Consider the following 26,065-nt stretch of genomic DNA (forward strand, 5'->3'; position numbering starts at 1 on the left):
TAAGTCTGATCAAAACCAACACCCACTAACCCATTCCTCCCCACCCCAAATCATCACTATCATATCAGTTCCAGTCAGTCACCTTATGTACAGACACTCCTGTGCCTAGCGTCACTCTACAAACATGCAATCTATGTATATTTATTTATATAGTGTTTTTTATTACGTTATTGAGGTTTTTTTTAGCTGCATTGGATCCAAAAGTAACAATTATTTTGTTCTCTTTTATACTTGTGTATAAAAGTGTTGGTGCGTGGCCTAGTGGGCAAGACATCAGACTAGTAACCTGAAGGTCACTGGTTCGAGCCTCAGCTGTGTTTGTGTCCTTGAACAAGGCACTTAACAACACATTGCTGTGACGTCACCGGTCCCAAGCAGCATGGGTCCTAGTGCCCTTCCCTTGGACAACATCGGTGGCGTGGAGAGGGGAAGGCCTGCAGCTTGGGCAACTGCCAGTCTCCCATACAACCCTGCCCAGGCCTGCGCCCTGGAAACTCCAGGCGCAGATCCATGGTCTCTCGAGACCGACGGATGCCACCAATACTTGTGTACTGGAAATGACATTAAGCAATCTTGATTTTGACCTTGAACTTTTTTACACAGAGTCCTGACAAATGAAGGCTGCTGGGCCAGGAACCTCCCTCACCTCTCTGTCTACCTGTGTCCCTACTTTCAGAAAACCATGTCCATGTCTGTCTGCTCTCCATGGCCCATGCATGGAGATCAGAGTACTCTGTAAGTCCTGCCCTGGTTTAACTTCTCAAAGTGCAACCCACAAGTTAAATTCCATCTGCCATTCCTTGGCCCACTTCCCAGTGGATCCAGATCCTGTTGTAATCTCAACAAACTGCAACACAATGTTGGATGAGGATGGAGAGGAGAGGTGGGAGGGGACAGTAAGAGATAAGCTAGGATACAATGTGGAGGGCAGGAGGAAGGGTGTGAAGAGTAGGGAGTGCTGGCTGAGGTGTAGGTGATGGGTAGGGGAGGGTGATGAGGGAGCAGAATGCCAATGAGGAAGGGGAGATTTAGGAAAGCGGGGAAAGTGAGGGGGGGGGCGGGAGGAACAACACACACAAAATACTGGAGGAACTTGGCAGGTCAGCAGCATCTATGGGAAAAAGTACAGAAGCTGACAAGGTATGATGGGGGACGGGAGGCAGTGGGGGGGAACGGGAAGGTGAGGGGTGTGAGAGTAAAGGAAGGATGGTGAAGGAGGGCTTCAGGTGGTTGAAAGCTCTCCCAGCTGGGAGGTAACAATTCCCCCACTGGTACTTTGCCACTTTGAGGGGAGACACCCTGTGACTCACACCGGCCTCCCTGTTTGAAGGAGTCGTTCAAGGCCTCTGCTCAACAGGGAGCACCAGCTGCTATTACACTCCTTCTCCAGTGAGGGGCGTGCATCTGCCCAGGACAGCCCACAGCCTAGTCTCCCTCAGTGCGTATTGAGTTTAGACAAGGAAATCTCAATTGACAGCCTTTTCAATAAAATGTGGATTGTTCAGTGATGATATCGGCTCTGGTCCCACAGCCAACATCAATTCTCATGCACAGGATTGATTAGATTTCATCCTCCCTCCAGATCAACCCTATCACCTTAATCAGCTGCTAATGTGGCAACTTGAAACCATGTGTAGAGGGTGGGGAATGGGGTAGGGAATTCCTGGAGAAAGCTTCCCATCACAGATTTTGTGGAGTCATAGAGCCATACAGCCCAGATACAGACCCTTTGACGCTCCGAGCCCATGCTATCCACATTGCCCATCCAGCTCGTCCCAATGTCCTGCATTTACTCCACATCCCATTAAACCCCCTCTTTAAGATGTATTGAGGAGAGCATCACAGTTATACTGTGGAGATATTACAGTTGTATTACATAGAAAATAGGTGCAGGAGTAGGCCATTCAGCCCTTCGAGCCTGCACCGCCATTCAGTATGATCATGGCTGATCATCCAACTCAGAACCCTGTACCTGCTTTCTCTCCATACCCCCGATCCCTTTAGCCACAAGGGCCATATCTAACTTCCTCTTAAATATAGCCAATGAACCGGCCTCAACTGTTTCCTGTGGCAGAGAATTCCACAGATTCACCACTCTCTGTGTGAAGAAGTTTTTCCTCATCTCGGTCCTAAAAAGCTTCCCCTTTATCCTTAATTGTGGAACCATGTGTATCATGGAGACATTACGGCTGTACCGTGGAGGCATTACGGTTGTGCTGTGGGACATTATGGTTGTACCGTGGAGATATCATGGTTGTACCGTGGAGACATTACGGTTGTACCGTAGAGACATTACGGTTGTGCTGTGGGACATTATGGTTGTACCATGGAGACATTACGGTTGTACTGTGCAGACATTATGGTTGTACTGTGCAGACATTAAAGTTGTACTGTGCAGACATTAAAGTTGTACTGTGCAGACATTAAAGTTGTACTGTGCATATCTTCACAGTTGTACTGTGGAGACATTACGGTTGTACCGTGGAGACATTACTGTTGTGCTGTGGGACATTATGGTTGTGCTGGGGGACATTATGGTTGTACCGTGGAGACATTACGGTTGTGCTGGGGGACATTATGGTTGTACTGTGGAGACATTACGGTTGTGCTGTGGGACATTATGGTTGTACCGTGGAGACATTACGGTTGTGCTGTGGGACATTATGGTTGTACTGTGGAGACATTACGGTTGTGCTCTGGGACATTATGGTTGTACTGTGGAGACATTACGGTTGTGCTGGGGGACATTATGGTTGTACTGTGGAGACATTACGGTTGTGCTCTGGGACATTATGGTTGTACCGTGGAGACATTACGGTTGTGCTGGGGGACATTATGGTTGTACTGTGGAGACATTACGGTTGTGCTCTGGGACATTATGGTTGTGCTGTGGGACATTACGGTTGTGCTGTGGAGACATTACAGTTGTACCGTGGAGACATTACGGTTGTACCGTGGAGACATTAAAGTTGTACTGTGGAGATATCATGGTTGTACTGTGGAGACATTACTGTTGTGCTGTGGGACATTACGGTTGTGCTGTGGAGACATTACTGTTGTGCTGTGGGACATTACGGTTGTGCTGTGGAGACATTACAGTTGTACCGTGGAGACATTACGGTTGTACCGTGGAGACATTAAAGTTGTACTGTGGAGATATCATGGTTGTACTGTGGAGACATTACTGTTGTGCTGTGGGACATTATGGTTGTACTGTGGAGACATTATGGTTGTACTGTGCAGACATTAAAGTTGTACTGTGCATATCTTCACAGTTGTACCGTGGAGACATTACGGTTGTGCTGTGGGACATTATGGTTGTACTGTGGAGACATTATGGTTGTACTGTGCAGACATTAAAGTTGTACTGTGCATATCTTCACAGTTGTACCGTGGAGACATTACGGTTGTGCTGTGGAGACATTACGGTTGTACCGTGGAGACATTAAAGTTGTACTGTGGAGATATCATGGTTGTACTGTGGAGACATTACTGTTGTGCTGTGGGACATTATGGTTGTACTGTGGAGACATTATGGTTGTACTGTGCAGACATTAAAGTTGTACTGTGCATATCTTCACAGTTGTACTGTGGAGACATTACGGTTGTGCTGTGGGACATTATGGTTGTGCTGTGGGACATTACGGTTGTGCTGTGGAGACATTACGGTTGTGCTGTGGAGACATTAAGGCTGTACCGTGGAGACATTACGGCTGTACCGTGGAGACATTACGGCTGTACCGTGGAGACATTATGGTTGTACTGTGGAGACATTATGGTTGTACCGTGGAGATATCATGGTTGTACCGTGGAAACATTACGGTTGTACCGTTGAGACATTACGGTTGTGCTGTGGGACATTATGGTTGTACCATGGAGACATTACGGTTGTACTGTGCAGACATTAAAGTTGTACTGTGGAGATATCATGGTTGTACAGTGGAGACATTACGGTTGTACCGTTGAGACATTACGGTTGTGCTGTGGAGATATCATGGTTGTACCGTTGAGACATTACGGTTGTGCTGTGGAGATATCATGGTTGTACAGTGGAGACATTACGGTTGTACCGTGGAGACATTAAAGTTGTACTGTGGAGATATCATGGTTGTACCGTGGAGACATTACAGTTGTGCTGGGGGACATTACGGTTGTGCTGTGGGACATTATGGTTGTGCTGTGGGACATTACGGTTGTGCTGTGGAGACATTACGGCTGTACCGTGGAGACATTATGGTTGTACTGTGGAGACATTAAAGTTGTACTATGGAGATATCATGGTTGTACCGTGGAGACATTACAGTTGTGCTGGGGGACATTATGGTTGTACCGTGGAGACATTACTGTTGTGCTGGGGGACATTATGGTTGTACTGTGGAGACATTACGGTTTTGCTGTGGGACATTATGGTTGTGCTGTGGGACATTACGGTTGTGCTGTGGAGACATTACGGCTGTACAATGGAGACATTATGGTTGTACCGTGGAGACATTATGGTTGTACCATGGAGACATTACGGTTGTACTGTGCAGACATTAAAGTTGTACTGTGGAGACATTAAAGTTGTACAGTGGAGACATTACGGTTGTACCGTGGAGACATTAAAGTTGTACTGTGGAGATATCATGGTTGTACCGTGGAGACATTACTGTTGTGCTGTGGGACATTATGGTTGTACTGTGGAGACATTATGGTTGTACTGTGCAGACATTAAAGTTGTACTATGCAGATATTAAAGTTGTACTGTGCATATCTTCACAGTTGTACTGTGGAGACATTACGGTTGTACCGTGGAGACATTACGGTTGTGCTGTGGGACATTATGGTTGTACTGTGGAGATATTAGGTTGTACTGTGGAGACATTACGGTTGTGCTGTGGGACATTACGGTTGTACTGTGGAGACATTACGGCTGTACCGTGGAGACATTTAGAGTTCATTCCACGTACCCGCCACCCTCTATGTGAACAGGTCACCCCTCTGGTCCTTTTAAATTTTTTCCCCTCTGACTCTAAATGTATAAATGCCCCTCTGCCCTGGCATTGAGTTACTATTTACCTCATCCACGTGTCTCACAATTGTAAACATCCCCCTTCATTCTGAGGAATTAGAGACCTAGTCTAGTCCCGGCAACACCCTTACATCCTGAGACTGCGGGAAGAGGATGGAGAGAAAATTTTGTTAGGAGGGTGTTGAGATAGGCCTGGAGTCCAGGTTACAAAGGCAGGGAAGGAGAGGGGCTTGTGTTGCACAGATGACCAGCGACCATGACAGAGATGGACAAAGTCTTTCCAAGGTCACAGAATTTAGACGGTCCCCCATGACAGACACTGTCTGTTCACACAGAAGCGTGGAAGTCGCTCAAACTCGTTAACCCTCCCTTTGTTGTCTTGATGAGCTCTGGTCTCAGAATTTAAGGTTACAACAGACTATACTCAGATTCAGCCTTTCTGTGGTTAAGTATTTCCAGTGTCTGTGCTAAAGTTCAGCTCCCACTTGTGACCCTTCCCATCTCTGTGGACGCCCCCTGCTCCAGATCTCCAAAGCCTCTACCTTCCTCCAAACATACCTCCCTCAAGTCCCTCTGTGACTGATGCCAGTGCCCTCAGCTGCCGAGCCTGAAACTTCAGGATTTTCCCCTGAACCTCTCCACATCCCTCTCCCCAAGTCTTTTATCATGATTAGCTCCCTACAAAAGCAGATGTTATCTTATAGAGTCAGAGCAAAAAAGGCAGGCCATTTGGCCAGCTATGCCCATGCTGACCCCTTTTGTCCATCCACCCCATTTATTGGAGGGTGTCACTTTAGTTTTGGGGTATGAGGAAGTAAGAAGGTTTGTGAGGAAAGTTAGGTTTGTGAGGAAACTTTTTTTTACAGTGGTGAGTGCCTGGAACAGGCTGAGCTGCCAGGGGAAGTGAAGGTAGATACAACTGAAACATTTACAAGACGGTTGGACAACCACATGTACAGGAAGGAAATGGAGGAATATGGTTCACATGCAATTTAATTTGTCATCTTGGTCAGCAGAATGCTGGCTGCAGAGCCTGTTCCCATGCAGCACGGTTCTACGTTCCAGGTCTCTATCCACCTGTAACATATCTATTTAAGTGTCCATCTAAATGTGGCGATTGTATTTGAAGCCACCTCCTTGTTCCTGATATCAACAACCCTACAATTTATTAATGCCCCTGTGACGGCTGTGCTGCCACATTATTGCGGACTGAATACAGTAACTGACTAATGAAGCAAGGACGCTTGCAATGCGAAGGAAAGAGAGGACAGCTCAGATGGCTGGATACATTGCACAGATCTAAAGAAATGCAGGCCCTTCAGCCCCACATCCATGGCATGCTAGCCCACAGCCAGAATCAGATCAGGTTTAATTTCACCGGTGACACTTATTGACCTTGCGGCAGCAGTTCAATGCATTACAAGATAAATAAATCTTTACAGTTTAGTTTGTTTTTTCTCAGTCATCTCCTGAGGCCAAGATCAGACCAGGGTCTCTGGCACGGTGAGACAGTGGTTCTACTAGCCGCTCTACTGCCCTCTGGGACCTAACTCTCTCAGTGCCCTGTTATCACAGTCTGGAGTACTTTACAGATCTTTGCTGTATCTCACTGTAAAGCTACCAACATAATCAAAGAGCTGAGCTACTTTGAACACTCTCTCTTCTCCCCCCTCCCCTCCCCCCGCACAGAAAGCATGTATCACCAGGCCCAAGGGCAGCGTCTACCCTGCTCTTATAAAACTCTTCTCCCCCCTCCCCCCTCCCCCCGCACAGAAAGCATGTATCACCAGGCCCAAGGGCAGCGTCTACCCTGCTCTTATAAAACTCTTCTCCCCCCTCCCCTCCCCCCGCACAGAAAGCATGTATCACCAGGCCCAAGGGCAGCGTCTACCCTGCTCTTATAAAACTCTTCTCCCCCCTCCCCTCCCCCCGCACAGAAAGCATGTATCACCAGGCCCAAGGGCAGCGTCTACCCTGCTCTTATAAAACTCTTCTCCCCCCTCCCCCCTCCCCCCGCACAGAAAGCATGTATCACCAGGCCCAAGGGCAGCGTCTACCCTGCTCTTATAAAACTCTTCTCCCCCCTCCCCCTCCCCCCGCACAGAAAGCATGTATCACCAGGCCCAAGGGCAGCGTCTACCCTGCTCTTATAAAACTCTTCTCCCCCCTCCCCCTCCCCCCGCACAGAAAGCATGTATCACCAGGCCCAAGGGCAGCGTCTACCCTGCTCTTATAAAACTCTTCTCCCCCCTCCCCCCGCACAGAAAGCATGTATCACCAGGCCCAAGGGCAGCGTCTACCCTGCTCTTATAAAACTCTTCTCCCCCCTCCCCCCTCCCCCCGCACAGAAAGCATGTATCACCAGGCCCAAGGGCAGCGTCTACCCTGCTCTTATAAAACTCTTCTCCCCCCTCCCCCCGCACAGAAAGCATGTATCACCAGGCCCAAGGGCAGCGTCTACCCTGCTCTTATAAAACTCTTCTCCCCCCTCCCCCCGCACAGAAAGCATGTATCACCAGGCCCAAGGGCAGCGTCTACCCTGCTCTTATAAAACTCTTCTCCCCCCTCCCCCTCACAGAAAGCATGCATCACCAGGCCCAAGGGCAGCGTCTACCCTGCTCTTATAAAACTACTGGACAGGACTGCCCTTTCTTTGTAATGCAACATTCACGAGGAAATCTGCAGATGCTGGAAATTCAAGCAACACACACAAAATGCTGGTGGAACACAGCAGGCCAGGCAGCATCTGTAGGGAGAAGCGCTGTCGACGTTTCGGGCCGAGACCCTTCGTCAGGACTAACTGAAAGAAGAGATAGTAAGAGTAATATTCTGCATTTTGCCCTTGTACAACCCCGATGTAATGATGCGGTGAAATGCATAAAGACTGTGTGCTTTCAGCCTATCTATGACCCTCACGATCTCATAGACCGGATCAGGTCACCTCTCAACCTCCCACATTGCAGGTAGTCTGTGCAGCCTCTCCTTGTTACTCAACCCCACCCTCAATTCAGACAACACGCTGGTAAATCTTTTCTGCACTCTTTTAGGTTTAATAACATCTTTGGTATTACAGTTTGACCAAGACTGTAGACAGAACAAGTGCAACTGCATCAATTTAAGTTCCTAATTCGTACTCAATGTCAGGGCCGATGAAAAGCAGCATATCAAACACTGTCTCCGCCAGCCGGTGAACTATGCCCTTGCACCTCTCAGCCTCCGTTCCATTACACTCCCAAAGGCCCTACAATTCACTGAGGAAGCCCCACTCTGACTGGACGGCTCAGAGAGAAACAGACGGAGAGGTAATACTCTGGGACCTTCCGACTGCCAAGAGGCCAAGAAAGAGCAACAGCAAGTAGAATGAAGCATACGTCACACCCCTTTCATCAATTGACTCAATATATACTTTAATTCAGGATTTATCTACAAATATCACACATGAATTAAAATCTGCCCATGAACACATGGAGATCCAGTCAATCCCCACACAACGAGTGCATTTGGGGAACCTGTATTGACGCAAAGTCCACATTGTAGGGCCCCCTGTCTGAGGCCGTGTGGGACTAGAGAGGACACGTAGCAATTTTACTCTCCCCTACGGTCGAATAACCAAGGACAAAGCTGCCATGTTAAATCACACTTGAAGTTCATGGTTCAAAATACTCCTCGTTCTGTTGACCTGCAGATAATTATTCCCTCCCAGACTTTCCTGAGTGTGACCACTCTCTCCCTGTACAATCACCAGGTCAATACTACACGGACATAGAGAAGCCCATCTTAACCCCAGCCAGTCTGGTCCTGTACCCCTACACTTGTAACTCCAAACCCCATGCACAAAGCTAAGCATTCCTCCCCCCTCAAGTGTTCAATGTCTGTGTAGTGAATACCGCTGCTGAAACAAAACGCTGTGCAGTGTCATTAAGTGCTTCCCACATTGGGGCTGAGTTCCCTTTACATGGGGTGTTTGTGATACAGTTCAAGGTATCAGACAGTGCTGTCGTTTTTCAGTGCCCTGACACATGGGCCAAGGGCAGGGCTCTAAAATCAGCGGACACACAATTGGGCAGGAATCTGAATAACAGTTGCCCTGGCAAGTTAAGGTTAATGAGTGTGTAAAGCCAACAGAAGTGTAAGCGTGAGACTGCTTACTTAAAACCCATACTGTCTGTTCAATCCAAAGCAGGAACGTTTGATATCTTGTGCTTTCTCCAGTATCCACACCAGCGCGGTTCAGCTGAGGAGTAAGTCAGCCACCCCAAAATCTAGCATCTTCCAGGAATGCCAACTCTCCTGCAGAGTCTGACTGAAGGAAGCAGATCTGATGAGGCAGTTCCACACCTCCAAATGAAAAACCCTCCACTTTAGAGGGGAAATGCAACAACCCTCCCTGGCTTAAACCCCCTGTCCTTCCAGCTGGCATGACCACTGAAGAGGTGGGAGAGCCACTGGTAACCATGGTGACATAGTCAGCCAGGCCTACAGGGGAAGTAGGGCAGCGGGGTGGTGTCAAGGGTGAAAGAATGGCACCGTCCCATCTGGCTATAAGACTGAGATGTTGTCGGTGCTGCAGCCACACTTCTCGGTGATCATGTTGGGGAACTCAGCCACCTCAATCTCCGTGTAGTCGCCCTTCTTCACCAGGTACATCATGGGAAGCGAGGCACTCTCCACCGCCACACAGCTCCTCTCTCCATAGACAAAGGGCCACCGTGGCTGCTTGCACCCCCCAACGCAGTGGAAGGCCTGGTAACCAGGGGGCTCGATGATCCAGTACTGGGTCCACTCCAGCTCCCGGAAGTTGATGAAGTGCTCCTGCCTGCAGCACGTCCCACTCCTCTGAGTCGGGCTTCCCCCACAGTCACCGGCGGCACTGAAAACAGAGCACAAGGTGGGTCATTTACCAACGCTGTGACTCCAGGAGCTGTTTCCCACAGGGCTGGAAAACAGGAGCTGAACTGGGACCAAGGAAAAGGCACCAGTGTCTTTACCTTCTTACGGAGTGAACACTAACACTGAAAGCATCTGGAGTGGTTGTATCATGGTCTGGTGTGGCAATTCAAATAGGCAGAAATGTACGAAGCTGCAGAGAGCGGTGGATTCCACCCAGTACATCTCAGGCACATCCCTCCCCACCATTGGTTCTATCTACAAGGAGGCATTACCTCCAGAAGCAAGCATCTACCATCATAGATCCCCAGCATTTTCACAGCTGCCATGGATAGGAGGTACAGAAGCCTGAAGTCCCACACCACCAGCTTCAGGAACTGTCACTTCTTCACCCATTCTGTTCTTCAACCAACGGGCAAGACCCTAATCACTACAGTTTAGCAATGTGATCACCTGGCACTAAAGTACGACTTTCTTGGATCCAATTGTGCTCTTCCTGCATAATTTATGCTTTTCTTGTGATTGTTGTGTGTCTGATGTTATGTGCCTGTGATGCTGCTGCCAGTAAGTTTTTCTTGGCACTTGTGCATTTGACAGTAAACTCCGCATTGGCTCTGAATAACAGAGCAGTGGAGAGTGGGAATGAGGAGTAACGAGTGGCAAATGGAGTTTAATTCTGTTAACTGCGAGGTGTTCTACACCGGAGGGAGTGCCAAGGAGACTGACTGCAACACGAGGGACTGAGTTACAGAGAGAGGCTGTGACGTTTTTGATTGGAGCAATGGAGAATGAGGTGACCTTTTAGAGGTGTATAAAGTCATAAGGGGCATAGATAGGGTAATTTTTCCTGGAAAGGAGATTAAGAATTAGAGAACGTAGCTTTCAGATGAGAGGGAAAAGATTTAATAGGAACTTCACGAGCAACTATTTCACCCAGAGGGTGGTCCATATAGGGAATGATCTGCCAGAAGGAGGGGTTGAGGTAGGTACATTAACAAAACTCAAAAGGCACTTGAACAGGTATGTGGATAGGAAATGTTCAGAGGGCTAGGGGACAACTATGGGCAAATGGGACTACCTTAGATGGGCTGAAGGGCCTGTTTAAATGGTCAGTGAGTCTATGACTCAATAAGTCAACTGCGCAAGCCCCCCAGCCTGCTCTGTCCTTTAGTAGATTCTTGGCTCTACGTGGAACAAAACAGCAGATGGACAGGGTAGAAACGTCCATTGCTGGAGGACACGGATGCAAGGTGAAAGGGGAAAGTTTGAAGTGAACGTGTTGGCTAAGTTTATTAGAGAATAATGGCTGTTTGGAATACACTGCCAATAACGGAAGCAGATACACGTGATGGTGATGTTTAAGCTTTTAGATAGACACATGTACACATAGGGGATGGAGCAATGTGGCTCGTGTGCAGGCCGAGGGGATTTAGTGGAGATATCGCGGGCCTGTTTTGTGCTGTGCTGTTCCTGTTGTATGCCCTATGTTGTAACTTTATTAAGAAGGTACAGTGGTGGGAGGAGGCAAACGTCATCGATGGGAATTTCCCAGTGGTCACCAACCCTGTCGAGTTTCCCGGATCTCTTTGACTCTCAGCTGTACCAATGCCGAGGCAAAGGGGACTTACCCATATTCACTGAAGTTGAGAGTGTAGAGAACCAGCTCTGGTTTCCCGAGCATCCGGTCAGTGGGATCCTGGGAGGTGAAGCGGACGAACCTGGCAAGTTCGGCTGCGTGTCTGCCCGGCCGCTCAGCTTCGATCCACACCTCCAGGTACATCTGGAGCTCCCTACTGTTCTGCCAGTAGTGGACAGCTTGGGTGACATCGAACATCTTCCAACCGGAATCGAGGATGGGGACCAGCCTTTTACAGGAAAGAGACACCATGCTCTTCAGTCAACAGCAAGTATCCGGTGCCCAACACTAACCCTCAGAAACACGATCCCACTTCACCAGCCAGCGAGTGACCAGGCTCCCAAAGCCAGCCGTGGCATTGCACAATGAGCTAGCTTGGGCTCAATTGGCCAAATGGCCTCTGCTTTCTGCTACAAGATTCCACGGTGAGCCCAGTACATCAGTTCTGTACCAGGCTTGTGTTCCTCATCAGAGTGAAACAGTTCTCCCATATTCACAAGGACTTTATTCCTTGGAGCACAGGAGGCCTAGGGGTGACTTACATAAAATCATGAGGGGCATATTCAGGGTAAATGCACAGTCTTTTTCCCTAGGGCTGAGGTATCAGGAAGTGGAGAGCGTAGGTTTAAGGTGAGAGGGGAAAGATTTAAAGGGGATGTGTGTGGCAGCTTCGTCATGCAGAGGGTGCTGAGCAGGCGGAACCAGCTGCCAGTTGAAATGGTTGAGGCAGGTACAATAAAAATATTTTAAGCTCTTTTGGATCATAGGGAATTGGGCCAAACCGGAGTAAATGGACCCTCCGTGGTAGGCACCGTGCTTGGCGTGGACCAGTTAGGCCAAAGGGCCTGTTTACCTGCTGTATGACTCTGTAGGGTTCAATCTGACCAGCAGAAGAAACCTTGATCCGGTCGAATGGCAATTTCCACCACTTCCTGGCGCCGTGGTAGTGTAGTGGTTAGCGCAAGGTTATTGCAGCCCGGTTCAGAGTTCAGAGTCCCCCGTACGTCCTCACTGCGAGCACGTGGGTTTCCTCCGGGTGCTCTGGTTTCCTCTTACACTCCAAAGGCGTATCGTTAGCAGGTTAACTGGTCAATGTACACTCACTCGGCTAGGGTTAAATCAGGGGGTTGCTGGCAGTGCAGTCTTAAGGGCTGGATGGGCCTATTCCATGCTGTATTGTTAAATAAATAAATATGATTTTGTCATTGTCCACAATTGAACACAATTGGGTGGGGGGGGGGGGGAGACCTGATGGGGAGGGTGGGAGAACGATTGGTAGGATGGTGCAATTCTTGGGGAGGGTGGTGGTGAGGATGAGTGACACCTCTAACAAAGGAGGTGTAAGACACTCCTTCCCTCTGCTAGCCTGCAGGTCACCCCTGGGCAAGGTGTAGCCCCTGCTTTGCCCCTCGATCAGGGTCACAGGAAGCCATGGGAGCAGCTGACACATATCACAAGTCCTGGGTGTGCGACCACTGACACCAGGCAGACAGTTCTGAGGGGTATTGATAATGGCTGGGATGACCGGACACTGGCCAGAAGAAGGCAGTGGTAATCCACTTCTGTAGAAAAATTTGCCATGAATAACCATGATAAAGACCATGATCGTACGACATGGTACAAAACAACAATGATGAAGGTGAGGAGAAATATCTGAGAACTATTTAATGGGGAGGGCAGGTTTAGTCTTTAACGACTCTCTGTATGTTGTGTGAATCTGCCAGCATTATTTGGAGCTGCCTCTGCCCTTACCTGGAGTCTATGAGTGAGGTGCTGTTGGTGCCGTCGGCCAGGGTCTTGACCCAGTACACACTGACCCTGGCGTTGTTGACTGGCCGGCTGTGTTTCCTGGGAGGGAGCTCCCCCTTGTGGACGCCCTTCTTGAAGAGCTTGAGCTCTGCCATGGTCACCTCACTGTTGTCCGGGATCAGCCCCTTCATGTCGAAAACCAGCCTCTGCCGGGTGGGGTCCGAGTACAGCACGTCTCCAGTGGTGTCTGGGGAAACGATCATATAATCGTGAGTTGTGTGTCAGACCTGGCTGTGCACAATACAGATGTTTCCAAAAGCATGACATAATCTGGTTATCAGGATTTACGGAGGGATCCTGCTCAACTGGTTAAGTGAGTACATTAGCAATGTTTAAAAGACACATAGATAGGAAAGGTTCAGAGGGATAAGGAGAGCCAACTGTACTGTGTAAAAGTCTTTTAGCCACTCAAGCTTTTATATATGGTTTCCAATGGTATGGCCTCCACAGGGCCCTGATCTCCACATCACTGAGACTGGAGACAGAATTAAGCGAGACAGCCCAAGTCAGCAGGAGAACTGTGACAAGTTCTCCAAGCAGCTCAGAACAACCTACCAGCCAATTTTCTTATAAAACTGCACGACGGTGTACCTAAGAGAGTTGATGCAGTTTCAAAGGCAAAGCATGGCCACACCAAATAATGGTTTGATTTTAGTTTTCCACTGCTTTACTGCTCTTCAGAGTAATTTTTCTGGCATTTAGAAACTTTTCATTTCATTAGTTTTGAAAGCATCTTGGCTTTACAGTTCTTCTTCAGATGTGCCTAGAGTTGCACAGTACTGTAACATAGATAGATAGATACTTTATTCATCCCCATGGGGAAATTCAACTTTTTTTCCAATGTCCCATACACTTGTTGTAGCAAAACTAATAACATACAATACTTAACTCAGTAAAAAATATGATATGCATCTAAATCACTATCTCAAAAAGCATTAATAATAGCTTTTAAAAAGTTCTTAAGTCCTGGCGGTTGAATTGTAAAGCCTAATAGCATTGGGAAGTATTGACCTCTTCATCCTGTCTGAGGAGCATTGCATCGATAGTAACCTGTCGCTGAAACTGCTTCTCTGTCTCTGGATGGTGCTATGTAGAGGATGTAGAGGACTAGCTTAGACTGGAATCTTGGGTCAGCATGGGCAGGCTGGGCTGAAGGGTCTCTTTCTGAGCTGTATTCCTCTATGACTTTATACAACTTCAGTTAGGCCAGCCTTGGGAGCACTATGCACAGTCAGGTTTCCCCCGACAAGAAGACTGAGGCTTGGAGAGGTTTGCCAGGATCACTCCAACCCTCCGGTTGTTTTCTCAGTGTGTTGGAGGCTGAGGGGAGAAGTTTATAAAATTATGAGACACAGTGTAGATAGTCAGTCTTTGTCACAGATGAAAATGTGAAATCCTAGAGGGCATGGCTTTAAGGTGGGGGGGGGGGGAGTGTAAAAGAGTTTCAGGGCAAGTTATTTACGGAGAGCAGACAGTGAAAGCTGATGTTTTAGGGGTGTTTAAAAGGCTTTCAGTAGACACGTGAACAGGAAGCCATGTTCCTGTGCTGTATCGTTCCAGGTTGTAAGTGAGTGCCAGTGCGAATATCATTTGGCTCAGTATGTGGTCCTGTAGCAATCATACAACATTTTACACCAATAAGGCGATAGGCATTGAATTGTGCCACTGTCTGTAAGGGGTCTGTACTTTCTCCCCGTGACCCCGTCTGTTCCCTACGGGGGCTCCGGTTTCCATAAGGAGTCTGTACTTTCTCCCCGTGACCCCGTCTGTTCCCTACGGGGGCTCCGGTTTCCGTGAGGAGTCTGTACTTTCTCCCCGTGACCCCGTCTGTTCCCTACGGGGGCTCCGGTTTCCGTGAGGAGTCTGTACTTTCTCCCCGTGACCCCGTCTGTTCCCTACGGGGGCTCCGGTTTCCATAAGGAGTCTGTACTTTCTCCCCGTGACCCCGTCTGTTCCCTACGGGGGCTCCGGTTTCCATAAGGAGTCTGTACTTTCTCCCCGTGACCCCGTCTGTTCCCTACGGGGGCTCCGGTTTCCATAAGGAGTCTGTACTTTCTCCCCGTGACCCCGTCTGTTCCCTACGGGGGCTCCGGTTTCCATAAGGAGTCTGTACTTTCTCCCCGTGACCCCGTCTGTTCCCTACGGGGGCTCCGGTTTCCATAAGGAGTCTGTACTTTCTCCCCGTGACCCCGTCTGTTCCCTACGGGGGCTCCGGTTTCCGTGAGGAGTCTGTACTTTCTACCCGTGACCCCGTCTGTTTCTTACAGGGGCTCCGGTTTCCATAAGGAGTCTGTACTTTCTCCCCGTGACCCCGTCTGTTCCCTACGGGGGCTCCGGTTTCCATAAGGAGTCTGTACTTTCTCCCCGTGACCCCGTCTGTTTCCTACGGGGGCTCCGGTTTCCATAAGGAGTCTGTACTTTCTCCCCGTGACCCCGTCTGTTCCCTACGGGGGCTCCGGTTTCCGTGAGGAGTCTGTACTTTCTCCCCGTGACCCCGTCTGTTTCTTACAGGGGCTCCGGTTTCCGTGAGGAGTCTGTACTTTCTCCCCGTGACCCCGTCTGTTTCTTACAGGGGAGCCAGTTCCCTTCCCCATTTTACAGAATGGGTTAGCAAGGATGAGTGGGTTGTGTCTGTGCTACGTTGGCACCAGAAACATGGTGACAATTGCAGGCTGCCCCAGCACTTCCCTGTACTGACGGACACGATGCATTTCACTGCATGCTTCAGATTGTAAATCTAGATGTAACAAAGCTGAAACTGACCTTAAATAAATCTCCGACAAAAAGCCTTTTTGTGAGAGGTAAACAAAGGCAACAGATTACAACACAGACAGTTTTCACAACTGCATGGGTGGTGGCAATTGCATAAACAAAACATTTCTAGTGCAAGATGGGGATGATGATGCATGGTTATACACAATTCATTCTGCTCAGGCCAGTGAAACTCTCATTAATACAGTCATCACTCCAGTGAAACTCTCATTACAGTCGTCACTCCAGTGAAACTCTCATTATTACAGTCGTCACTCCAGTGAAACTCTCATTATTACAGTCGTCACTCCAGTGAAACTCTCATTACAGTCGTCACTCCAGTGAAACTCTCATTATTACAGTCGTCACTCCAGTGAAACTCTCATTACAGTCGTCACTCCAGTGAAACTGTCATTACAGTCGTCACTCCAGTGAAACTCTCATTACAGTCGTCACTCCAGTGAAACTCTCATTATTACAGTCGTCACTCCAGTGAAACTCTCATTACAGTCGTCACTCCAGTGAAACTCTCATTATTACAGTCGTCACTCCAGTGAAACTCTCATTATTACAGTCGTCACTCCAGTGAAACTCTCATTACAGTCGTCACTCCAGTGAAACTCTCATTATTACAGTCGTCACTCCAGTGAAACTCTCATTACAGTCGTCACTCCAGTGAAACTCTCATTATTACAGTCGTCACTCCAGTGAAACTCTCATTATTACAGTCGTCACTCCAGTGAAACTCTCATTACAGTCGTCACTCCAGTGAAACTCTCATTATTACAGTCGTCACTCCAGTGAAACTCTCATTACAGTCGTCACTCCAGTGAAACTCTCATTATTAGTCGTCACTCCAGTGAAACTCTCATTATTACAGTCGTCACTCCAGTGAAACTCTCATTATTACAGTCGTCACTCCAGTGAAACTCTCATTACAGTCGTCACTCCAGTGAAACTCTCATTATTACAGTCGTCACTCCAGTGAAACTCTCATTATTACAGTCGTCACTCCAGTGAAACTCTCATTATTACAGTCGTCACTCCAGTGAAACTCTCATTATTACAGTCGTCACTCCAGTGAAACTCTCATTACAGTCGTCACTCCAGTGAAACTCTCATTATTACAGTCGTCACTCCAGTGAAACTCTCATTACAGTCGTCACTCCAGTGAAACTCTCATTACAGTCGTCACTCCAGTGAAACTCTCATTATTACAGTCGTCACTCCAGTGAAACTCTCATTATTACAGTCGTCACTCCAGTGAAACTCTCATTACAGTCGTCACTCCAGTGAAACTCTCATTATTACAGTCGTCACTCCAGTGAAACTCTCATTATTACAGTCGTCACTCCAGTTAAATACTCTGCTCATAGAAATGCACAGCACACAAACTGGCCAACATTACTATCTTGTCAAATCTGATGAACAAGTACCTCCTCTGCTAGTCCCTTTCACAAATATTCATTCCACAACCTTCTCTCACTTTGTATTATTGTCTGGATGATTCCAAAATGTTGTGAGAATCTCTGCCTCTTTCATCTCCTTAGGCAGTTTTATCCATTTTTCCAGTTGGGAAAAGGTTCCTTTAATCTCCTGTAAACGTGCACCTTTAGACCCTAAATCCTTGCCACATGCTATGAGAAGCTTTTTGCAAGATGCCCTATCTGCCCGCTTCATAATTTGTCAGGTCCCCTTTCAACGTTCTCTTGTGTAAAAGGAAAAAACAATCCGCAGTCTCTACTCACTACTGAAACGTTCTGCCAGGCAGCATCCTGGAGAACCTCTGCAATGCTGTCATATCCTTCCTCCAATGGAGTGCCCAGACCTGCATGCAGTAATCCAAGTGCTGCTTCAAGAACATTTGTAGGGACTCCCCGCATTGATTTTGTGTTTACAGACTCATGAGGCAAGGATCCTATGTACCCTGTTCACCAATCTGTCCTTGGACATACATCAAGGGCCCCCTATTGCTTAATACTGTACTGCCCAGAGACAGGTTCCTCATTGTGTACGGCCAGCTAATATTCCAGCCTCCACAGTGACCTCAAGGAAGCGAATGAAACCATGAGGAACATAGATAACGAAAGCCAGAGAGCATAGGCTTAGAGTGAGAGTGGGACCTGAGGGACAACTCTGTCACACAGAGAGTGATCATTGTGCAGAATGAGAGGTAGGGGCAGGTATAATTGTATTTCATAGTGGTACATGGATAGGATGAGCCAAACACAAGGCAAATGGGACTGGCTTTCACTGGGGTGGGTGGTCTTTTTGGCAGGAGCTGGGAGAAGAAAGGAGGGAAGATGGGTGAGGATGCTGCCCCTGTTGCACAAGGAGCTTTGTGCAGATGAACAGCTTCAAGGACTAATACTCCTGTGGGGGAGCCCATTTGTTTGAGCCGGGCTTTGAGTGCCATTCGGAAGGTGGAGTGTGCTTTCACACAAAGGCCGAGGGTCCAGTGCGTGAGCTATGTGCACATTTGGACTGGGGTAACTGGAATGGGCCCTTTTTATGTTTTTCCTTTTCTTACTAACTATTCAATAAAGCTGAAATTTATAAACACTTGCTTTATAATTTATAATTGTGTGTAGTGTACAGCCTTTTATTTCTTGCCGACGGGCGATTGCATGGGGACAGCGTTCACACGGATCGGGGTTCGGGTGGGCGAAACATCCCGACTTCCCGGTTTCGGTGGGACCCAAGTCAGACCGACTGTAGACGTACGGAGTTTGATGAAGGTGGTTTTCTCACCGCTGAGTCCAGTGGCTGTTAGTGAGGGGCGAACAAGCTTCACCTCTAGAGATGCCTGGTAAGAAAGGGTTTCAATATGGGGGCTAATTGCTCTAGGAATTGATGAAGTGATTTGTGTGTTTAAGCCTGTGTTAAACTAGTGTCCAGGAAAGTGAGTAAGATACGCGATATGGATGCCGCAGGGATTAGCGTTGGTGTGATTTAAAGAGGATGCCCGTAACTAATGCTTGCGTTCTGAGCAGGGTGGATATACGCAGTCCAGATGAATTGCTGACGACAGTTCTGAGTTCGGTTCCAGTATTAGGGAAAGGACTGGGAGTTTGACCAAACGGTGGGTGAAGATGTTGTTTTAGTTCAGACTTGACAGGAGTGGATCTGCCAGTTATTACTGGGTTACCTGGACAGGTGGGGCCATAGGCTGTCCATACTTTTAGAGAAGAGGGGCGTGTAGGCGAGGGTGCTGAATTAGAAGACGAGTTTCCTGTAGCTGAGGGCGGAGACTTTTAAAGACAAGTTGCTCTTGCTTCTGTGCAGTGAGGGGAAAGCATTGTCTGTCGTGAGAAGTCTAATGAGACCCTCAGTGGTTGATGTAAATTCTGAGCTCGTTTTGGCTATTACATCACTGGTTGATCAATGCAGAAGCGTATCTGTGAGAGCCAAAATGATTGTGGGCTGGGAGTGTTCTCTGGGTCAAGCCCACAGCCGACAGGGAAGAAGAATATGAGGCTTGGGCTGAGCAGACATCTCCGTTACTGGATGAATGGCAGGGCTCAGATATCATGAAAAGCTGAGGCTGGTAGAGAGCTTAAAGGGCCCAGAGGCTGATACAGTGAGGTTCCTCAGGGCAGAAAATCCATTCACCACACGAGCACTGGAAGATGCTTTCGGCAGCTGATCTCAGGATGAAGTTCAGGCACACATTTCAGGAGGAGAGAAGTTGTCTGCCTACATGTTCAGGTTGAAGAAGCTAATGCACTGTTTGTGCCACAAAGGGGGCATTCAGCTGACTGAGAGATGGAGCAAATTGTGAAGTGCGCATTGTCACATGACATGATTGCTCTTCATATTTGAATGACCCACAAGATGCGCCCTCTTTTACCGAGTGACTCCGAGAAGTTAGAGAGGAGAAACGGGAGGTCTCCATCAGCAGGGCACGGTCCACGGTAGTAGTGCCTGTTGTTAAAGCAACCCCTGATGCCACACAAGTGGGGTTTTGCAGGATACTGAGAAAGATTTGAGAGCTGAGGTATTTCAGATAATATCAGTTGGTGCAAGGCCTATAGGAAGCCGGACCCACTGGTGGGATGTACCAAGGCGAGGGCTGCTATCGAGTAGGGTCCCTTGACCAGGGAAGTGATCGGTACTTTCTGTTACAATTGTGGAGAAGATGGACATTTTGAGCGAGAGTGTGAGGGACAGGAAAAACCTTTCGAAAGAATATCAGCAGTTAATCAAACAGTGAAGAAAAGAGGTAAAACTACAGAAGGACCAAGTAAAGTAACAAGCTGACGTTTCGGAGAGGATACGTTCCTATCAGCGTACCAAGGGAAATACTAAAGTACAAAAACTACTCCAGAAGGTTTAGTGGGACCAAGCTCTGATGTATCCATACGGATTTAGAAGGTGCTTATGCTAGAACCATAATTGACACAGGTTCTCAAGTTACTTTGCTTTATAGATCCTTTTACCACCGGCATTGGGTGCGTTTACCACTGATGCCACTCTGTGCCCTTGAGATTCAGGAGCTTAGTACTGCTGAGTACCCAGACGATGGTTATTTGTCGTTGAAACTGGAGTTTACAGAAGCTGATGTTGGACTAACTGAGACTATTGACATACCAGTGTTGGTCTGCCCAGATGTGGATGAAAAGGGGGGAGCTTCCATTCTTGTGGGAACAAATACTTCCACTATGAGAAGGCTCGCGGGAGTGTGCAAGGAGAGGAATGGAGAGAACTTTTTGAAAACCTTCTCTGTTCACCCTGTGTTCAGATCTGACTTTGAGAAGGTGCAAGTTCCTCCTAAGCAGGATGATGAGCAGAAACGAGGAAATGTGTGGTCCAGCCGGTCTAAACCTGTCATGTAATGTCCTGGAGGAATAGCTAGAGTGACAGGAACCCCTAAATTTGCTGGAATGCTCAAGGAATGGAAAAAGAGATTAACTGAGAAGATGTTGGGACATCCTGCATTTGGGCTCGATCCCCTCAAAACTTTTCTGTCCATACACTTATCCAAATATCTGTAAAATGTTGTTATAGTAACACACACAATATGCTGGAGGAATTCAGCATGTCAGGTAGCATCTATGGAAAGGATTAACTCCGAGGAAGCGTTGTAGCCCAAAATGTCAACTCTTTATTGACTTCCTTAGATGCTGCCTGACCTGCTGAGGTCCTCCAGCATTTTGTGTTTTTTGCTCTGGATTTCCAGAATCTGCAGAGAGCTCACGTTGTAAATGTTGCTGTTTTATCTTTATCGAGATACAGTGCGGAATAGCCATGCTGTCCAACAACCCCCGATTTAAGGCACTGGTGAGTATTGTGAACAGTTTTGGGCCTCTCAACTAGGATGATTCCAGGAATGAAAGGGTTATCATATGAGGAACGTTTGATGGCTCTGGGTCTGTATTCACTGGAATTCATAAGGATAAGGGGGGATCTCATTGAAACCTCCTGAATGTTGAAAGGCCTAGACAGAGTAGACATGGAAAGGATGTTTCCCATGGTGGGAGAGCCTAGGACAAGAGGGCACAGCCTCAGGATAGAGGGGCACCCTTTCAAAACAGAGATGTGGAGAAATTTCTTTAGCCAAAGGGTGGTGAATTTGTGGAATTTGTTGCCACAAGCAGCTGTGGAAGCCAGGTCATTGTGTGTATTTAAGGCAGAGATTGATAGGTTCTTGATTGGACTTAGCATCAAAGGTTACGGGGAGAAGGTGGGATCTGGGGTTGAGGAGGACATTTTAAAAAAAAGGATCAGCCATGGTTGAATGTCAGAGCAGATACAATGGGCCAGATGGCCTAATTCTGCTCCTATGACTTATGGCCTTAATTCTAGCCTAATCACGGAACAATCTACAATGACCAAATAACCTGCCAACCTGTACGACTTCGGACTGTGAGAGGAAACTGGAGCACCCGGAGGAAACCCACAAAGTCAAGAGGGAGAACGTACAAATCCGCTACAGGCAGCAGCAGGAATTGAACCCGGGTGACTGGTACTGGAAAGCATTGTGCTACCAACCATGCCGACTATCGCGCTACTGGCAGATCAGTCCATATAGGCTTTAAGAGTTGAAGGAGTTGTCCCTCAGGCCCTTTTTATATCATTCCCCTCTCACCTTAAATCTATGCTTCCTGGCATTTGATTCCCTCTGCTGTGTTCACCCTGACCAGAACATTGAACAGGAACAGGCCCTTCAGCCCAGGATGCCTGTGTTAATCCAAAGTAATCCCATCTCTTTCCACGTGGTCTATTTCCCTCCATTCCCTGCCTGTTCATGTTCTCACACATTGTTATTGTACCTGCTTGCATCACTTCCGTTGGCACTGTGTTCCAGGCACCGATCATCCTCCGTGTAAAAGAAACCTGTCCTGCAAATCTCCTTCAGACTTCCTCCACTCGCCTTAAAGCTACAGTGTGTCCTCATAAGATACAGGTGCAGAATTGGGCCGTTCGGCTCAAATTCATCACGGCTGATCCATTTCCCTCTCAGCCTCAATCTCCTGCCTTCTCCCCGTATCCCTTCATGCTCTGGCCAGTCAAGAAGCTATCAAACTCTCAAACGAGAGAAAATCTGCAGATGCTGGAAATCTGAGCAACACACAAAATGCTGCAGGAACTCAGCAGGCCAGGCAGCATCTATGGAAAAGAGTACTTTTTCCTATAGATGTTGCTTGGCTTGCTGAGTTCCTCCAGCATTCTGTGTCTGTGTGTGTTGCATCTATCAATGTCTGCCTTAAATATACCCAGTGACTTGGCCTCCACAGCTGCCTGTGGCAATGAGTTCCACTGATTCACCGTTCTTGTGTATGTAAGGTCACCCTTCTGTCTCCAGTGTTCCAGGGAATAAAGTCCTCTGTCTGTCTGTCTGCCTCTCTCTGTAAGGAAGAGGTTGGACATAGAGAGATTTTCTGACAGAGAGCTTGGTCAGAGTTCAGCACATGCTGAGTGGGCAGAATGGCCTCGTTGTGGGCTACTTCTGGGAACAGCCACAACACACAGGCTGTGCATAACCTCGTTTCTCCCAGCCGTCCGGGAGTGCTCACCTCTTGTCTGCGCAAAATGTTGTGCTAAACTCTGGGCATTCCAGACAGCACAAAGCTGGCTGCTGCCTTTGTGATTCGAGAGGCTGCAAATCACTTGGTAATTTCCAGTTTCGATTGTGAAATTTCTCAGACAAGGCTGAAGAGTGATATATATAACACGTTTAGGGATAACTGATTAGATTTGCAAAGCAAAGCCACTGGGAGAAACAAAGCTTGCAAGTGAACACTGATCTGCTGTGCTCCTGGTGCAGGAAGCTAATGAGGCCACTCAAACTTACCAGGGGCAGTTGTGGTCACAATTTTGATGGGGTGGGGTGAGAAGGCCACACTCAACTTGACCAGTGCAGCAGCAACTGTGGCTAAAACTGAGATCAACGTTACTGTCCGCTCTGTCCCTCTCGGGAGTGTCGGGAGTCGGAGAGTGGGGTCAGGTGAACGTTACTGTCCGCTCTGTCCCTCTGGGGAGTGTCGGCAGTCGGAGAGTGGGGTCAGGTGAACGTTACTGTCCGCTCTGTCCCTCTGGGGAGTGTCGGCAGTCGGAGAGTGGGGTCAGGTGAACGTTACTGTCCGCTCTGTCCCTCTCGGGAGTGTCGGCAGTCGGAGAGTGGGGTCAGGTGAACGTTACTGTCCGCTCTGTCCCTCTCGGGAGTGTCGGCAGTCGGAGAGTGGGGTCAGGTGAACGTTACTGTCCGCTCTGTCCCTCTCGGGAGTGTCGGCAGTCGGAGAGTGGGGTCAGGTGAACGTTACTGTCCGCTCTGTCCCTCTCGGGAGTGTCGGCAGTCGGAGAGTGGGGTCAGGTGAACGTTACTGTCCGCTCTGTCCCTCTCGGGAGTGTCGGCAGTCGGAGAGTGGGGTCAGGTGAACGTTACTGTCCGCTCTGTCCCTCTCGGGAGTGTCGGCAGTCGGAGAGTGGGGTCAGGTGAACGTTACTGTCCGCTCTGTCCCTCTCGGGAGTGTCGGCAGTCGGAGAGTGGGGTCAGGTGAACGTTACTGTCCGCTCTGTCCCTCTCGGGAGTGTCGGCAGTCGGAGAGTGGGGTCAGGTGAACGTTACTGTCCGCTCTGTCCCTCTCGGGAGTGTCGGCAGTCGGAGAGTGGGGTCAGGTGAACGTTACTGTCCGCTCTGTCCCTCTGGGGAGTGTCGGCAGTCGGAGAGTGGGGTCAGGTGAACGTTACTGTCCGCTCTGTCCCTCTGGGGAGTGTCGGCAGTCGGAGAGTGGGGTCAGGTGAACGTTACTGTCCGCTCTGTCCCTCTCGGGAGTGTCGGCAGTCGGAGAGTGGGGTCAGGTGAACGTTACTGTCCGCTCTGTCCCTCTCGGGAGTGTCGGCAGTCGGAGAGTGGGGTCAGGTGAACGTTACTGTCCGCTCTGTCCCTCTCGGGAGTGTCGGGAGTCGGAGAGTTAGTAGGGTGAGACAGACACACAGGGGCTGTAGGGAAATTTCTGCAGTGATCTCAAATCTCTACAATGCAAATTATTTCAAAGCCGCAAGGTCAGTACCCTGGTGACTGTAACATACACACTTCACAGTCATACACACACTGACTGCGAACAAAGTAGGCACAATCCCAGACTATACACACACTCCCGGACCATACACACACTCCCAGACTAGGAATGCACTCCTGAGCTACCTGCACATTCCAGGACTATACACACACTCCTGGTCTACACATTCCCTGACTGTGTAAACACCCACCCTGAAGCTCCTGTTGTTGCTGGCACCACCACCACCGTTGGGTTCAGTGTGCTGCCCCTTGCCCCACATCTTTCCCCTGCAGCTAACCCCTCAGTGCCAAGGGTTCTGAGGTCTCAGTAGATGCCGCAGTCTGAGAGCCCTGCACGTGGTTCCCCAAAGGGGAGTGACAGGGAGAAAAGGTAATGGTTTGACTTACCCGAATTATCGGGAACTCCTCGCAAGATGCCTGCCAGGCTGGGTAGGGCTCTCCGCCTCCTCTCCTTCTCCTTGTGCAGCTTCAGCATGGACATGTACTTGTTCCGGAGATGTGTCGGCACCACCACCTTCTCCAGGTCCCTCTTGGTCAGGCGTGGCTCCTCGAGGAGCCCCAGCTTCCTGAGAACCGTGTCCTTAAATGTGTGCTGGAGTTGGTGTTGCTGAGGGTCACAGCCAGCCAGTACCATCCAGAGGGAGCAGCACAGACACACCACATTCCAGACTCCAGGCATTTCTTCAATAGCAGGCAGGATTTTCCTTTAAGGTTCCAGTTGAGCACAGCCCCAAGGAGAGCTGCTGGTGAAATCACTGTTGACAGACTGACTGGCAGATAGACTGGCTTGCTGTATTTAAAGGGAGAGTCAGCCCACTCATCTCCTCCTTCCAGACAGTGCCGGATACACAAAAGTTGAAAGGAGGCACTGGGACATCAAAGAGGCAGGAGTTTTAACACTGCAACACCCTCCACTCAAAGCAACATGACTGATATTTTTCACCCTCTGCAGAAATCCTCCAGGATTAACTCAATCACAGGTTCCTTTTCCACTTTCTGTGGGGCAGATTAATGAGGCTGAAAATCCAGTAGATTTTCAATAAAACAAACACCACGGCAGCTGCCAAAAGTTTATCCAACTGCACACCTACTATTAATTTGTATTAGACTGGTGTGCCCATTAGAGATTAGGTTCACTCCCTACCCCGAGCCTCATCAAGACAAACATTACAGAGGGGTTTATGCTGGTGGTTGATGTGGGTTTATCAAGGAACGGGTAAATCCAGACAGTCCCCAGGTCTGCCCTGACTTGTGACACAGGGGCACTACAGTTGCTGCCTGGACTACACACACACTGGAACAGACACACTATTGACTACACACACTGAAACAGACACACTATTGACTACACACTCTGGAACAGACACACTTCCGGACTATGCACAGATCTGGACTACATACTCCTGGAGACACAAGAGACTGCAGATGCTGAAATCAGGAAAATAAAGAA

At 48.7% G+C, this 26,065-nt stretch overlaps 1 protein-coding gene across 1 annotated transcript; it reads right to left on the reverse strand.

Annotated features, from left to right (window-relative positions):
• Positions 1 to 8,095: 8,095 nt before the first annotated feature.
• Positions 8,096 to 25,722, reverse strand: LOC140733164 (left-right determination factor 2-like). The gene is made up of 4 exons (XM_073056102.1): positions 25,003 to 25,722; positions 13,287 to 13,530; positions 11,527 to 11,763; positions 8,096 to 9,881 (listed from the first exon to the last, which is right to left on the reverse strand). The coding sequence occupies exons 1-4, from the start codon at positions 25,292 to 25,294 to the stop codon at positions 9,551 to 9,553; spliced, it is 1,104 nt and encodes a 367-aa protein (XP_072912203.1). The 5' UTR covers positions 25,295 to 25,722; the 3' UTR covers positions 8,096 to 9,550.
• Positions 25,723 to 26,065: the final 343 nt, after the last annotated feature.

Source organism: Hemitrygon akajei, chromosome 9, assembly GCF_048418815.1.
Source record: "Hemitrygon akajei chromosome 9, sHemAka1.3, whole genome shotgun sequence".
Taxonomy (NCBI): Eukaryota; Metazoa; Chordata; class Chondrichthyes; order Myliobatiformes; family Dasyatidae; genus Hemitrygon; species Hemitrygon akajei.